Source organism: Rhea americana, unplaced genomic scaffold, assembly GCF_003343005.1.
Source record: "Rhea americana isolate MKP2758 unplaced genomic scaffold, rheAme1 scaffold_2, whole genome shotgun sequence".
Lineage (NCBI taxonomy): Eukaryota > Metazoa > Chordata > Aves > Rheiformes > Rheidae > Rhea > Rhea americana.
In genome coordinates this window covers 15,217,114-15,234,334 of record NW_028186149.1, presented here as the reverse complement: position 1 = coordinate 15,234,334, position 17,221 = coordinate 15,217,114, and the positions used below count along the sequence as shown (strand labels likewise).

Below are 17,221 nucleotides of genomic sequence, written 5' to 3'. Positions count from 1 at the left end.
TAACCTGAGCAGCAGCCTATCATATATGCAGAGGTAACAAAATCAGCTTCTCATCTCCATGCTCAAAATATACAGTAGTTGTAACCCTAGTTCCACCAGGGTTCTATACTTACATAAAGACAACAGCTAACCTCTATGTGATATGTGCAGTGCAGATACTAGACTTAGAAAGATGACTGATTAGCTTGAAAAACTTACTTATTTAGGTTTTTGATCAGGGGAGTTAACTTCAAAGGTAGCAGCAGGAGGACTGGCTTCCTTCAGGTGTTGATGAGTCTTTAAAAAACAATAGAGAATCCAGTAGTTATCCAAACAGTCATATTATAATGCCTAAGAAAAAGGAGTAACTCCACAGCAAGACAAGACTGACAGTTATTTTAATCTAAAGATTTTACAGTGGACCAATGACTTTTCTCTACGAATTCTATCTGAATAATAATTTTCTCAGGGTCCTAACATGAATCCCTTGGAAACTAATATGATTTTTATTATTTGTAAAATGATGAAGACTTAATACAGTTTGTTAGAAAAAGAGTGGAGAATGTTATAYGTGAATTACATCGTGTATATAAATCAAATTTATAATAAGGGAGCTTTTAGCTTTTCCATCAATGTACAGAGCTTTGGGACCATGATGTGACAGACTGATGATACTGTTCTCTTTGTTAGATATGGAGGAATTTCTATAGGAGGAAGGCTCCCAGTCCTTCATGTTTCCGGAGATCAAGTTATCGATTTTTTAAGTGATCTTGGCCGAATGATGAATGTAACAGGAGTAAGCAAGAATTTTTTGGCTCTTTATCAAATAATATATAAAGCTAAAAAAAAACATAGCACCAGAATCCCCCCAGAGAGCTGATCTTTAGCCTTTTGTTTTCTTTTTTTCTTTATTTTAGGGAGAAACTTCACTRGCTGCTTCTAAAGAAATTTCTAATTTCCTTAAATACATGGAAACTGAAGATAATATTAAGGTATTTGCTGGAAGTAATCTGTTAACTCAATCTTTATTGAGGCGGATGTCAATTTGTGAGAATATTCTTAGTGGTATTATCAGATGCAAGAAGAACTGTAACACTATATTTATTATGAGTAATATGTAAATGCAAAATTATTTCTAGTAGGAGGGGCTTTTCAAACCACATTGTTTTGAGACGTACATATCCTGCTAAATCCTGTTAAAATGTGCTCCTACAATATACCTTGGTAGAGTAGTTTTCCAACCCTATTAGAAATGATTCTTTAAAAGCACAATGTGTGAGCTCCTCCTGCTGGACTTGTTCCTAGGAGTTAGGAAATCGTGTTCCTGGGTTCTTCCTGGCTGACAATACCCACCAAAACAGATAGAAGACAGTCAAGATTTTCCCTGCAGCACAGGATTATTATTTAAAGCTTCCTAAATGAAGTTGTGCTTTCTGGCTCTTTTAGGTGTGGTTTAACAATAAAGGCTGGCATGCTATGGTTAGTTTCCTTAATGTAGCCAATAATGGAATCCTTAGAGCTCACCTGCGAACTGGCCAAGCCCCTGAAGAATATGGAATCACTGTTATAAACCATCCTCTGAAYCTCACTAAGGAGCAGCTCTCTGAAGTTACTGTGTAAGTTTGCCTGTGTTCTGCACTGGCTTCTGCCCCTTCCTCTGCTGACAGCTTACCACCTCCACTGTGCTCACACTCTGAGTGGGGTTACTTCAGTTCACAGAATATGGAAGGTCTTCCTAGAAGTTTTTATTCTTACCAGGACTTAGGTGTAAAATCCATTCTTTTCTGTTTCATTGTGTTCCCATAGAAGTTCACTCCATTTCCACATATGAGCCGTGACCATTGGTTATACATGATTACATTTTTTGTTGATTTCACAGCACTGAAGCCAGGTTCTAAAGTCATCTTTCATGCTCTGAAGCTGGTAGGTCTACTCGGGAAGTAACACAGAGATCAGAAATTGTCCTGAAGTGACTACARATAGGCAGTAGCCAACAGCCTGTGGCTTGGGTGCCAAGGACACAGGCACGTGGTAGGTTTGCTGTGTTCCAGAATCTTGGGAGACATAATTTCTTGAAAAAGACACCCATGAGACAACATGACTCGCCACTCATGTCTCCTACTCAGTTCAGAAAACAATAAAGCTGAAAACTTCTGCCTTAGCACAAAGATAAGATTTGCTGTTGATCCAACTGTGTCTTGCCTCTCTGAATACCTCTTCTTTCAGCTCCCAGAACACTTCTACCATTATGCCTTGCTACCTAGTTTGAGAAAGAAAACATCACCCATGAAAGGCTGTCAAACCTTGCTATATAGAGAAACTAAATTGTCTCAGAGAAAGTAAAAACAATCAGGGAATGGAGCCATCAACATTCATATTTGTTAGCTACTGTCCCAAATATACCATGGGAAAATACATCAGCACATTTTGGAATTGGAAAAAACTACTTTCAAAACAACCTTACTATTKCTAGATCTTAAAATTGCCTCCAGCTTTCCCAGATGTTAAAAAAGTGTTGTGTTGCTTCCATTCCCTTGCTCACAGCCCCTTCTTCTTATGCTCCAATGCAGGCTGACAACTTCGGTGGATGCTGTTGTTGCCATCTGTGTGATTTTTGCCATGTCCTTTATCCCAGCCAGTTTTGTTTTGTACCTGATTCAAGAACGTGTTACAAAAGCCAAACACCTCCAGTTTGTCAGYGGTGTGAGCCCTGCTGTCTACTGGTTAACTAACTTCATGTGGGACATAGTGAGTAACTGCTGGCCTGATTTCATAGCTTGCAGTTGTTCATGGATTTGGATTAGCTGAGGCCTAAAAGGAGAATTGAGTGAGGGTAATTTCGAGCATTGCAAAGCATTTATTTCCTGAAGTGTTTCTCAGAGAATGTGCTAAGGATCTGACCTCTCCTAAATAATTTTAAATGTGGAAATTAAATCAGGTACACAACTCATTATTCAACTCATGAATCTGGAAGTGTTGTAATCATATAGATTTCCAGTCCTTACCCCTGAATGTGTAATAAAATACAAATAACCATAGCAGGTTAAAGCTCAGTTGCTAAAAGATAATCACACCTGCCCTTTAGAAGCACCTTAATGTGTTTCAAGATATTCAAGATATCTAAATGGCAGATGCACAGTCTGCTGGAGCCGCAGCTGGAGGCCAGACAAAATACTCTAGGGTATCTAAAATGATACGTGACGTATTTGTTGAGGCCCATTTTGTTGTTCATAAAGAACAGGCCAGGCTTGCTTAGACCAGGCTCAGCTATCCTTCCATTAATCCTCACACTACTGTTACAAGGGAACAAATTCTTTGCCTCCCTAAGGCACAACAAGGGCCTATTTTGTAGCCATGCCTTCCCTACAATGGAAGGAGCCAAGGGCTTATGCAATAAGAAAAGTATGAACATGAAGAGGCCCCTTTAGGCTCCAGAAGGCTGCTCCCTCATGCAGAGGTTAAGCAAAGTGCTAATTTAGTAAATGAGGGAAAAGAAGCAGGTCTCTAAGCTCCTATTGTCTGCTGGTCACAAGTTGCTCCAGTCGCAGCAGCTTCCTTGTCCAGGAATTCTGCCTAGCTGTGGCCGTTAAGCACCTGGTGCAAAGGTGTTAATCAGTGTTAGCTGTGCTGTGAAAAGCTCTGCACAGGCAGCACTGTGCATTGCTGTGAGCCAGCACTACTGTTACTGAGTGGAGATGCTGAGCAGAGCAGTTGCCAAAACATGCACATTTTAGCTTCCTCTCAGGTTTGTGGTTCAAGTTAGTAGCATTCTCCATTTTATACACAGCCTTTGCAAYGCCAGAAACTACGCTTTCCCTGCATACCCACTGCCTCCTTCTGTGGATAGAAAGAGTCTGCTGGCAGTGTGGTCTGCTAGCAGGACCATGAAACAACTCGTCCCCAAACCATAATTTAAGGAACAACAATGTGTTGTATTTTTGATGAATAATCTGATAAAAGRTGTGTCAGAAAACTGTTGAGTGCTGCCTTAAGCCTGCTGATCGAAAAACTGAGAGCCAGTAGTCTAGCTCATAAATGCCAGTGCTTCATCAAATTGAAAATCTTTTTGGAATAACATGTAGGGTCTGGATAGGTTTCCAGACCTTCTCAGGTCTCATACACTGATCTTTCCCCTATGATGTGCCAGGTGAATTATGCAATGAGTGCTGGAATGGTTGTGGGTATATTCGCTGGATTCAACAAGAAAGCATACACTTCTCCGACTAATCTCCCTGTGCTTGTTGCTTTGCTGCTTCTGTATGGGTGAGTCTTCAAGGTTGTTCCTGCATATGGGGCCCTATACTTCACACTGGAAAGATTTCCTGTGGTTGAGCTTGGTAGTCAGTGAAATTCAGCTTTAAAGAGTAAAACTGTGTGGGTACAGTACAGGTTGGAAAGGGGTTCTGCCACTGTTTCGGGATACTCTTTGTGGCCACATGCTATACGGGGATTTTTGTCCCTACCTCACTTAAGTTTTCAGCATTAAATGTAATCTTTACAGGAAAATATAATGCTTCTTTTTTTTCTGCTTTCTGATGTGTACATTGTGTAGAATTGGAATGGTTGTTTATTTGCCTCTCTGATAGCCAATACCTTTAAGTTCTTTTCGCCTTTAAACCCAAGGAGTAAAGTGTGGCTGAGTCCGCAACAAATGTATTTTTTCTTTAAATGGGCATTTGTGTTGACAAAGTAGCATTTTATAGGGCTGACTGAAATTCACTTTGTCTCTTATTTAATATTAGTGATTGTATTTTTTTTACCTATGAAATCATACTCCTGCTGACTCTGCAGCTAGAGTAATCTGGGGAAAACAGATCACCCGATTTGTTTCTTGAGTTGAAAAATAAATGAAGCTTCTCACATCCTCCTTTATTTATCACTAATTATGTCTAAGAGGGCACAGATCTTTTCCTGACAGACTACCTTTCATTTTTAGTAGTTTTCCTGTTCTTTGAATGAAAATCTTGAGGAAATGCAAATTAGCATTTAATGTCTGTAAAATGCTTCATGATAAGAAATGATATCAGAATGTCCACTATTTCATTACATCTTTTTAAAGTATTTTAAGTATTTAAGTCTTTTAAAATATTGTCTGTGGTGAAGGCCATGTATATTATTTAAAAATAGAGTTATTCCGGTGCATGTGGATGGACACTTAAAATGTCTTCTCTTATTTTAAAGCATCTATTAAGATTTTTTTACAAAAAAAGTCATAATCACATGGCAGTCATTTCAATAATGATTTTGCAATTAGCTATTCAAAATAAAAAGTAGAAAGCAAGAGAGATTCATAGAATCATATATTAGCCCTTGCTTCCAGCTCTAGAATGCAAATGGAAAATTTAAGATGATTCTTTGTAACAACACTTTTATTATGCCATGAAGCAATGCAGGCTGTTGTTATTGAATTCTTCTTAGTCAGACTGATTGTGGCTAGGCATTTTAAGTTTATTCCAGAGGAATATTCCTCTTCTGCTGCTCAATATGCATTTACAATGTCCAAAAAATCATGGCACATGAAGCTTCAAATCAAGAGTGAAACACAATGGTAGAGAAGCTATGAGAGAATATCAAAACATATAGAGTTTCTGATTTCTTTGGGCAGTTCCAAAGGCTGAGCATTATCTGGCAAAGCAGTACATCATATTGGCTTTATCTGACCTTTACTTGTTTCTCCTTCCAGATGTAGAGTCCAGTGGGATATACAAGCATATCTGGGATAATAATTACCTTGCTAGCCTTTTCTCAATTTCATCAGTTTCCATTATCCTATACTTGAACAGTAAACAAGACTAAGAAGAAAAAACTTATCCAGTAACCAGGGAAAAATATTCCTGTGAATCTCTGATTATGCCATTATTATGGCMTTTCATTGCACTTGAGATGAGAAGAAGAAAACTCACGTTTGTGTTTTCGGTAGGCAAACTAGCACGAATGCTGGAAGCTTTTATCATAGTATTTCTATCTTTTGCATGCAGGTGGGCAGTAATTCCCATGATGTACCCTGCTGCTTCTTTCTTCAGTGTCCCTAGCACTGCTTATGTTGCATTGTCTTGTATTAATCTCTTTGTGGGGATCAACAGCAGTGCTATTACATTCATCCTGGAGTTGTTTGAAAATAACCCGGTAAGTGATGTTTTTGTGAAACMTTGTTTTAAAGAGATTAGCAAAGAGTGTCCAAGTATCATCATCTCAAGAGATAACTGCCTTTCTCTAGCTCACCATTTTTCTGGCAGTAAATAAGTGGATGGGGAACTTGCTGAGTGACTGCAAAGACAGGTGGGCAGAATAACCCAGAGTAGTAGTGAATCTCAGAGAATTTGATATCTTGGGCTACCATCCAAACACACAGGGAATTACACAAAGATTTTCATCTCTGCAAGCAAACTTTCATCTCCTTTCACAACTGAGTTGATGGGGGCACTTCATGCTTGCTTCCACAGTCTGAGTTGTACAGGAAGAGGGATAAGATTGAAAAGTATGATCATCACACCAAGAAAAGGCACTTGTGCCTACTAGACATTGAGCCAGAGGAGATGTTCTGTTTACAGTAGCATTTTGAGAGTTGCCCAGAAATGATTTAATACTACCAGATTGGTGACAGAAAGCATACGAATAGACAGAATAGAGTGGTGCCAAAATTAACTCTTAGAAAAGCTAGGAGACCAGTTTATAAATCAGATGGTTTGTATATACTACTACTGCCTCTACAGCCACTGATTCTCTGGCCACTGAGGCTATGACACCGTTTTTACATCTGGCTCCAATATAACTAGTTATCATTACAGACAGTGCATTTTCAGACACTCTARTGATCAAGCATTGTTGTTTCATGGGCTGGAGAAGTGGATCTTGGCTCAGTTAGAGTTACGGTTTCAAGGGCCAACTTTACAATACTTTCTGTCCCTGGTGTTTCTGCTTTCTCAACCATGCCCCTTGATAAAATAGGATTCAGTCTAGTGCCAGTCAGTCTGCAGGGCTTCTTTGAGAATATGTCCATTGCATACACCATGCTTCCAGAAGRAATGTTGCCCTTCTCTGGATTCAGTGGTAGTGCAGCTAGACTGCTACTGGTGCTTATGCTGTTTTGGCTATCTTGCTGCACCAAGGTCTACTGTGTACTTATACCCCGCAACTGGTACTTTTTAAGATTACACTAGTCCTGATTATGGAACTATTCCAGCCATAAATAAAAGTATTACAATAGGTAAGTACTAGTYTTTTTTTTTTCACTTTACAATAGGTGACAATAGAATTACATGTTGCCTCTGCTACATAGAGAAATATTTTACTATGATGATTTCTCTCTTGACAATTTTTAATGAGCACTTGGCTTGGTGCAATGTATGCCAGCATTCTCCTACACAGAGTTCTAGGTTGCAGATGCTTTGGGTGTAGCTTGATAACCACTCTGTGTTTTTTTGTTGTGATTTTGTTGTTTTGTTGTCCAGTTTCTTCAACATGACAGAGAACTTTTCATTCATCTTGCTGTTTTTTTAAAGATGTCTAGTTTCAACTGCTTTATGATGATATTTCTGTTTCTTATAGTCCTTGCTGAAATTTAATAAAACACTGAAAAATGTGCTGATTGTCTTCCCACATTTTTGCCTGGGCCGTGGACTCATTGACTTGGCCATRAATCAAGCTGTGAGTGAAGTATATGCCAGATTTGGTAAGTAAGAGTCAATAAGCAACAAAGGATATCAGTGTTATAAGTCCTGGCACTGGATGAGATGTTTGGAAATATAATTTTGGAAGATAACTGGCCATTTCTGAAATTCCCACTTTTCACATCATCAGGTGGGTGGGGAAGAGTGAGAATAAAAATTCAACTCCTTAGAAAGAGTTGCAGCTTCTGRTCCAACTGCCAGAGCTCCAGGACCTGACCGATATTCTGTACTGGAAAAGAAATTTGTTCAATGCTAGACTCTGGTCTGTGTTCATAACTTGTCCTAAAGTCCTTAAATCATCACAGCTGGGATGTATTTCTTCATTTCTTTTCATTTCATTTGAATACTTTGACAGCCCTTATCTTAATGTTTAAAGGCATCCTCTTGGATTGTGGATGTGTCTGTCTGGTATCAGACAACTTCTTATTAAAGAGTAGTGATTAAAAAAAAAAAACTTTTTTTATTCAGAAGTATGTCTTCCACATAATCCATGCAAATTTCTTGATATGATGTACARATAATTACTTATTAAGAGAGCAAGTACTCATTTTTGTTCCCCTGCAGCAACACCCATGGAGCTAAGCTGAGCCTGTGTTATATTTTCTTAAGAATCTTTACTGGAAAATGGCAGAAAATACCTGATCAAATGAAAGTACACGATCAAATAAAGTACAGATTTTTCATCCTAAACTATTATGCTTTTATCTTTTGTTCTGAGGAGCAGTGTTTTGTTTCGGCAGTATTTCACCTTTCTTCCCGGTGCTCTCTCTTCAAAGGCGAGGAGTATGTCTCCAATCCATTTCAATGGGACTTTGTGGGAAAGAACCTGGCTGCCATGGCTGTTCAAGGGATTGCATACTTCATTCTGAATCTGCTTATGCAGCACCGTTTGTTCTCCACAGGATGGTATGTCTAAAAGCTTGTATTAATGTTTCTTTATTAGCAGGAGGAGTCTCTTTGATATTCTGTCTGTCCCTCTTACTTTCTCTTTTCTTTCTCTTTCTCTGTATTTGTGGCTTTAATAGCTTCATCCTGTTTACTTATCTGATTTCATTTTAATTCATTGATATCCTGGTTCAAGAAAACATTTAAACATATGCTTAAGTCTCTATCTTCATTGTTTTAACAATGTTTAAGCTTATGTTTGCATAACTTATTAAATAAATCAGTTTTCTTGAATTAAAACTTTAATGTAAACTTTCTGGATCAAGAAATTGTAATAGTGAGATTACCAAATCACTTGGAAAGTTTAGAGTATCCTAAGTGCTGGCATGAGATACTATCCTGACATCTTAAGACTGAAGTTCTTGGCACAGGAGTTGCAGCCTCAGCACCATGCAAGCATCCACTCTTTGCTTTACAAATGTGCCCGTCTTAATGAAAGGAACTGCCTTCCAGGGGTGAGTGGATCATTCTATCCTGCTGGAGATTGCCAACAAGGGTATTAATTGATACTWTTCTGAAAATATTGTCTTATAGGGAACTCTTCTCAAAAGATTTGTAGAAGGGTATCAATTCACGAGTTACTGAAGAGCTGCCATTAGCCAAAGCTGTGGCTGAGCAGCACCTTATGTCGTAACAGTGACTGAAGAGGCACGCTCACTTGAACAGCAATTCCCTCCCTTTTTAGTACTTACAGTTGAACTTTCAAAAGTCAGAGATTCTCTCAAATGCAGAAGTGCTCAAGCCAATGTCACATTGCGAAGTTTCAATCCCGCTGGTTCCACCAGTCACCTTTGTAGGAGTTGAGTATCCATTGTTTCATATGTAATTGCACCCAGGGCAAATCATTGTTTCTTCAAGCAATCTCTTGTTTTTCCCAGGCTTGCTGAAACTATCAATTCACCTATTGTTGATGAAGATGAGGATGTTGCAGAAGAAAGAAAAAGAATTATGAATGGAGAGAACAAAACAGATATCCTACAATTGCAAGAACTGACTAAGGTACTATTTGAGAAAGACGAAATAATAACTTGCTTCCTTTAGAGTACACTTGAGCTGTGGATGCAGATGCATATTGTATTTTTTCAAAATCATCCTTGCACCTTGGAAAATAATAAATATTTTTGAAAGTCAGGGTTTGGCCATTTCCATTGATTAAAAATCAAAGTAGAAGAAAGCCCAGCAGGGACAGTGCAACTCTCCTTGCTCATTGCCTTTCCTTTTTTTTTTTTTTTTTTTTTTTATCTCACACCATCCAACCTGTTATATATTGAGTGTCTATTTCTACTACTGATGTTTTTTCTGCAATGCGTTTTTTCCATAGATTAGTTTAATCTCAAGCTAACCATTCAGTTGCCTTCCCACTGAGGACTATAGTTATTGCTAGTTAATCTTTCCAGAAACTGAAAGGATCTAATTGATGCTTTAAGAATGCATGCRAGCTTGAGCTACAGAAATCCAAAGATTGCACACATTGCTGGAATCTCATGAACAGAGAACTGGAATATCATTCTTTAGTCCAACTTGCTGTATTGTTCCACTCTGATATACCAGAAATACTTTGTCATAGTGAAATGTAAGGTCTGTCTCCTAGTGTTAAAGATATGAAGTAAAAGGATGGACAAAGAAAACTTAGCATTTTTAGGGATCATTACAAATGTATATATTGTAGGTAAATGTTTTGCTCTGTGGAATGCTTACTCTTTCTTTTAAAATTTTTATTTAGCTGTCTTTTATTCTTGCCTTGGTTTTGAATTTGCCTCATCCCAATCGCATTAAACTAAAAAATTCAGAGGATTTTCTCTGCTGCAGATGTCTTGAAGTAGGATTTTTCATTTTTTCYGTCGTTTTAGATTTATGCAAGTAGGAGCAAGCCAGCAGTGGACAGACTCTGTGTTGGCATCCGTCCTGGAGAGGTAGGTTGTTCAGTGGCACTAAAATATGTTCCATGGATCAAATAAGATTTCATAGACCTGTTGATTTGCAAGTTGGAAATACTGAAGAATGTGATAAATTTTATAACTTAGTGCTTTGGTCTTCTGGGAGTGAATGGCGCTGGCAAAACAACAACATTCAAAATGCTCACTGGAGATACTGATGTGACAGCTGGAGATGCTATAGTGGCTGGCAACAGGTAAGTGCCTAAAAAATTTACAATCCATTTACCAGGCAGGAGTGCCCAGATTATACTCTCGATGACTCTCAGCATTTCCTTTCCAGTTTTATGTCACTGAGAGTTACTACAGCTAACGCACACTGATGCTTCACAATTTTAACATTGTTTGTATGGAAAAATTTGTGAGTAAGTTATAGTAATGCTAAAGGTGGGACAAGCCAATGAAATCTGATCCTGTAACTGTATGAGGAGATAGCCCAGAGCTCCCAAACCTAAGATATCCATCCTGAAGAGTACTTGATCTGAGCTTCAAGACTTATCTCTGTTTCTAGCCACTTTGTTTATATGGTGCATAAGTGAATACATTGTGATATGGTATTTGTTTATGTTGGTTTATTTTCAGGTTTTATGTCTTGGTTTCTTAGGTGTGGTTGGGCATGACTCTGTTGCTGTGATTTGAACAATAACTGTTTATTTGTACTTCTCTCTTCTTTCACTGCTACTACCAGCAGACAATGTTAGCCTTGTGTCTTGTCTCTCTGCTCCCAGTGACCACACTCTGCAATGAAATTGCTTGATTTGTTTCATCTAGAAACAAGCACCATTTACAAAGAATAATTTCTGCTGAGTAGATTTTCAAGAACTCTTCAAGATGGCCTATACTTAAACAGGAATATGGGTGAGGGAAAACAGGTTTCCACTATTACCAAGACTCAGCTGACTTGAATGAGAGTATATTGTTTGTTATACTATGTAGGTAGATGTTTTAGTAGGCACCTGTATAAGGGAGAATTCATTTTCATATTACAAGAGCTGTTGCCTCAGAAAAGAAAAGAACTGTCTATCTCTGTCTTAAAGCTATACAGATATGAGATTCTTTTCTTTGATTCTCCAGTATATTGACCGACATCTCTAATGTCCATCAAAACATGGGATACTGCCCTCAGTTTGATGCCATTGATGACCTGCTCACAGGACGGGAACATCTCTACTTATATGCACGCTTGAGGGGGGTTCCAGCAGAGGAAATCCAGAGGGTAAAGCAGTCTTGCTTTTGACTTCTTCATAATTATACTGAGTATTTGTGGTGATTGACTGGGTTCATTTCATATCTAGGGCCAGAATTTCCAAAGCAGGCTTGCCTTTTCTATTTTGAAGTCCTRGGAGTGGTTTCTATCATTTCGGATGGATAAATACAAGATTGTACTGTCGAATCCAGGTTCTTAGGCATGAGTGATACCTGCAAACTGGAACTAACTGTGGAAGGCTAAAAATGCAGCTGCTATGACACAACCGTGCTGGTTGCTGTTTTGTTCTCATCTTTAAAGTTGCTAACATATGAGAAAGAAAATGTGAGGAAGATTCTAGAAGACAACAGCTTACATTCTTGCAGAGTTAGGAAATCTACATCTGGGGCTGGGTTATGGCTTTATGTCAAGAAATTAGAATTYCTCTCATCATCACAAGATTTTTGGACTCCTTCCTGCTGCAATTCTAAAATGAATGTGCTAAAACYCAGGTTTGCCATGTCTCTGATGGAAGAAGGCTGTGTCAGCAATCCAGTTTGCTAATCATTAACTGTTATGTGAAAAAGACTGTCTCTCTCATAGGTTGCTGAGTGGGGCATCCAGAAGCTGGGACTTCCTATGTACGCGGACCAGCTGGCTGGTACCTACAGTGGTGGCAACAAGCGCAAGCTCTCCACTGCCATTGCACTGATAGGCAGCCCACCACTAGTCCTGCTAGTAAGTGCATAGCAATGTAGCTTTGTGATAGTGCAGTGCGACACCTCATTCAAAGGTATCCTGTAAGAAGTACAAGCATGTTTAATGACAGTCCTTGCAAGCTGCTTTCTGCCCTTAACTCACGTCCACTTCAATGTAATTTTGAGTTCTTTAATTTTGGAGACTGGTAGACATAGTTATGTTTTGAATGTGCCCTAAGTGATTATGAAAGAAAGATCTTCAACAAAGAATGACTTGAAATAAAATCTATAATCTAGACAAATCTGAGCTGGTTTCAGTCTACCTTTTCTTGTCAAATTATAATCACTCATGTAAGAGATGATTTTATGATATATATACCTTGCTGATTTATCCAGCAGAAAAAACATCTGAGAGAAGGATAACTGCCCTTTTGCAACCTTTAATATCTCTGTAATGAACTATAGAAATTTAGACTAAATATAGAAATACTGAAATGTAGTTCTTGTTGAGTAAAACTAGATATTTGCATAGTTCAATGGTAATTCTAAATGCAATTACTTCAAAAATTACCTTTTAGATTGTACTGTAGCACTTTATTTTTTAGGATAAAAAAGAACTTTTTAATAACTTTCTGATGCAATGGTTACTTGTGCAATTTCATTTGCCTTTACATGTATTCTGTACATAGTAAACAGACAGATTAAATGTTTTCTCATTGTTTTTCAGCAGCAAATATTGAATGACAAATGTTTTCTCCCAGAATTATTTTTTAAGCTACTGACTGAATTGACTGATTTATACAGGACCAGATCCTCAGCTACTGACTTCACTAGCTTCTTGGGTGGAGAAATGTGTCCTATGTGTTTATGTATGAAAGAAGTAAGGTTATTTTTAAAGCCAGATTTGATAAAATTTGATGTAACTGCTACTCTCTGTTTCTTTTGGTTTTGGCTTGATTTGGATCCTAGATGCTTTGGTAATGAGGTATTGCAAATGCTTAAAATTTTGGTAGCTAAGACTCCAGACACTGTGGACTACATCTGTCATAATGGTCACTACATTCTCTTCCCTGTAGCTGTCTTACAGACAGAATTCTATTCTTACCTATGATTTTTTGAATTTGTTTCCTTACTGTTAAAGACTGCTTTGTGGCCAGAAGTTTATTAATAACCATCCTTTTCCAAGGCACATGTGCTTTCTCAAGGCAGAGATTTCAGTAGGGAAGCAGTTATACACTGAGGCCAAAATACACAAAGAATCAATTCAAAATGGATTTGCTTTTCCTTATCTGCTTCTTTGACCAAGGCTGTCTTAACATTTTCCTTCCAGGATGAACCAACTACTGGAATGGACCCTCAGTCTCGGCGCCTCCTATGGGACTCGATTGTCAGCGTGCTCAGAGATGGACGAGCTGTKGTTCTAACCTCGCACAGGTAAAAAGAGTTGGAAGTCAGGCAATTTACTGAATCTCACAGCAGCTGAAGTTAAATTTTATCTCAAATATCTGTTCTCTATTTTGAAAGTATGGAAGAATGTGAAGCTCTCTGTACTCGTTTAGCCATCATGGTAAAAGGAACCTTCAAATGCCTGGGCACAATTCAGCAGCTCAAATACAAGTAAGCATTTTTTTTATTATTATTATTCCTGAATGGTAGAGGTTTATGGAGACACTCAGCACACATGACATATACCCTTCTTAATATAGCCATCCTGTTTGAAGGACTAACCCAAGAACTGTCATTTAAACAGGCTCATTTGTACAGGCAGCTCTGTGATATACTGGACAACTTGAGCAGACCTCATTTCCACTCTTTTATGCTACAGATTGCTTCTGCTGGACAAGTACAGACTGATTAAATTCCTACAGAGCTTAACCTTTGGCACTGTCTTTCAGATATTGTCAATGTTATCATAGCTGCTGAAAATTAATATCCTTCCCTGAATAACAGACCTAAGGTCCTTTAGGATCCTAAGGACCTTTAGGTCTTCACCTAAATCCCAAACCCATATTTGCTTCCCAGGTTTGGAGATGGCTACATTGTCACTCTGAAAATCAAAGCTCCAAAGTGTGGGATGCCTCCAGATCTGAGTCCTGCTGAGCAGTTCATACACATAAACTTCCCAGGGAGTTTACAGAGAGAGAAACACTACAACATGCTGCAGTATCAGATTTGCTCCTCCTCTCTGGCTAAGATCTTTCGGTTAATAATCTCCAATAAGGAAAACTTGCATATTGAAGAATACTCTATCTCTCAAACAACTTTAGATCAGGTGAGTAAAAATTAAAGCATCCCTGAGAGAGCCTGTCAGTCAGGAACTGGGCAATGCAATGGGGATGTATCCAAATACCTGAAGGACCATACTGTTCAGTGTAGAGGATTTTTCTTCCACCTATTACTCAGGCAAAACTCCCAGACCCCTCATCAAGGAGGAGGGATCAGATATGAAATCTGTAACCAATTCTCTGAGTAAAATACGTGCCATCTCAAATCTGTTGAGACAGCATTTCCCAGTTTCCAGAGTTCACTCAACCCATTCCATTAGGAGCAGCAGTCTGAGCAAGGTCAGCTATTCAGAATGAGCTGGGAATAACCTAGTGATTCTTTCCATTTATTTTAAATAAGGGTTTTTGACAGTGTTGTGTCGGAGGTACTGTAGTACCCAATCAAATGTTTATACATCTCTGTCATGCATTTTTATACAGGAACAGTTAGATACAAAAAAACCTGGAAAGTCCACCGGGGCTGTGGGCAGCACATAGTTCCTAGAGGGCGTTAGTCCCATCTGCCTGCTTTTCAGAGTAGTTCAGGGCCTRCATATACAAAGCTGTCTTCTGTGGGGATGCTAGTGAGAGAAACATCCAGACTGCCTTACAGCTTCCTAGTAAAGACACTGTCTCCTCTCCCTATGACAACCAAACTCGCTCATGTTGCTCAGGCCATGCAAGCTTTGCTGAACCCATCTCCTGCTGAAAAAAATCTGAGTTGTAAGCAAATGCATCCAAAGGAGGGAAAAAAGTTGCAACAAATTTTATCAAAATAAAGAAACTAACGATCTCTACTGATGCTCAGGGTTCTGCTCCAGTAGATGCCTCCGGACACCCCTTTCTGCCTCTTGCCTGCAGAGAGGCCAAGAGGTTGCAAACTTACAGAGCCATTCAATCAACTCAACTCAGTCAATGAGATGATGGTATTTGTCTGCTGTCCTCACATAGGTTTTTGTGAACTTCGCTAAACAGCAGATGGAGGATGAGGAAATTCCTTTGCATCCCCGTGCAGCTGGAGCCAGCCGAGAAGCAAAGGTGTCTCCTGCTTTGCCTCAACAGGCAGTTGTATAAACTATTCCTACAGCCACTAGCATCAAGAGTGCACAGTGCAAGGACGTGCCATACCAGAGCAGTACAAGGGTAAAATAAAGGTTCTCATGCTCAGTATTATGTTTTTTATACCTTTCTGAGCACTGTGCTCACAACTCCTTAGCAATAGCAAACTTCCACTGCTCTACAAGAGAACTATGTGCAATACATGCAGAAAGTGTCAAAGGAAAGGTAGGTGCTTGCTCTAGAACAAAATCCTCCTCTAACACAAGGTTCATCATAGGATACAAGAGGAGAGGTCTTATTCCTTCTWATTGACACAGAAAGACTATTAAAGACTCTTCTGTATCTGGTCCTTTTAAGCTGGTAGACTTACCATTTTTTTTTTAACTCTTAAGTCAATCACTACCAATCAAAAGACCAATCCAAAGGCAGAGCAAATTGCCCAGCTCAGAATGAATTCCTGCCATCCTGAGTAAGCACAGGACTACCAAATAGTACTAAGGGGCTAATTCTGGGAAGCTTCTTCATTATCATGCCAGGCTGCCAATGCAAACAGAGAGTTTTCTCAGTGAGAATGGGAAGAATCAACTGGGATCTCAGATCCAGGCAAGAAATTTGTTTAAAAAAATAATTATTTCATGCTCACTTACCTATTTCACAAATAGAAGCAAGAACATCAAAGTAGGGATTAAAAGAAAGAGAGTATGTTCAATTTGGCCCAAAGTGTTGCTGTCCAAAGCAGGCCTAGAAAGATACCCTTGTCTTCAAACAAGAGCAAATTTTTCTCCTTTCCTGTGACCTAGACCTCAAGTGGATGGAAAGTTTGAATAGGGTATGTGCTTTCTATGTGCTCAAAAGAAGAATTTCAGCCTGGTTGTACTTTGCACTATATTCAATGGGAAATCATTTGACATTTAGCTCTTTTTTCTCTTGTTCACAGTTAAACTAGTGAAGAATGACAGTACTGAAAACAAACTCATAATGATGTATTGCTTCAGTTATCTACCAAACCTCATCATTTTTAAGATATCCTCTCAGTGATAGATGTGCTGCACAAAAATAAAACTTGGGTTATGTTTTTTCCTTTGTTAGTTTTTTTTAAAAAACTATCTTTATAAAAAGATATAGATCTTTTTATTTGATGCAAGAACATTTTTGCTTTGTACTATACAAAAGATTATGAAACTTCAGTAACCAGCTTTAGTCTTTTTTGTACTGTAATTATTTCAACTGAATTCAAAAGATAGGCTGTAATTTATTGCATATTTCACCCACAAATAGTTGCAAAGATCTTTCTATTATAGATAAATAAATTAATCATGAATAAAACAGTATCTATGCATTCTCTTCATACTCTAACATAGCTTCTGTAAAATGTTATTCAGATAGATTGCAATAGTCTATTTTTTTTACTACAAAACCCTTTGAAGTCCTACTGAACATCTTGTGAAAAAGAAAACACAGGAAGTCCAAAATGTAACTGATTTTT

General features: G+C 38.4%; 1 protein-coding gene across 1 annotated transcript in view; it reads left to right on the top strand.

Moving 5' to 3' along the window:
• ABCA4 (ATP binding cassette subfamily A member 4) overlaps positions 1–15,815 on the top strand; it is a 73,359-nt gene extending 57,544 nt beyond the window's left edge. The window contains exons 33-49 of the mRNA XM_085303725.1: positions 670–775; positions 897–971; positions 1,426–1,595; positions 2,550–2,727; positions 4,127–4,242; positions 5,958–6,105; positions 7,528–7,651; positions 8,426–8,555; positions 9,473–9,593; positions 10,445–10,507; positions 10,619–10,725; positions 11,603–11,744; positions 12,318–12,452; positions 13,743–13,846; positions 13,937–14,029; positions 14,435–14,684; positions 15,628–15,815. Coding sequence (XP_085159851.1) covers positions 670–775; positions 897–971; positions 1,426–1,595; positions 2,550–2,727; positions 4,127–4,242; positions 5,958–6,105; positions 7,528–7,651; positions 8,426–8,555; positions 9,473–9,593; positions 10,445–10,507; positions 10,619–10,725; positions 11,603–11,744; positions 12,318–12,452; positions 13,743–13,846; positions 13,937–14,029; positions 14,435–14,684; positions 15,628–15,750 — 2,185 coding nt within the window. The 3' untranslated portion in view covers positions 15,751–15,815. The remainder of the gene's footprint in view (positions 1–669; positions 776–896; positions 972–1,425; positions 1,596–2,549; positions 2,728–4,126; positions 4,243–5,957; positions 6,106–7,527; positions 7,652–8,425; positions 8,556–9,472; positions 9,594–10,444; positions 10,508–10,618; positions 10,726–11,602; positions 11,745–12,317; positions 12,453–13,742; positions 13,847–13,936; positions 14,030–14,434; positions 14,685–15,627) is intronic.
• Positions 15,816–17,221: the final 1,406 nt, after the last annotated feature.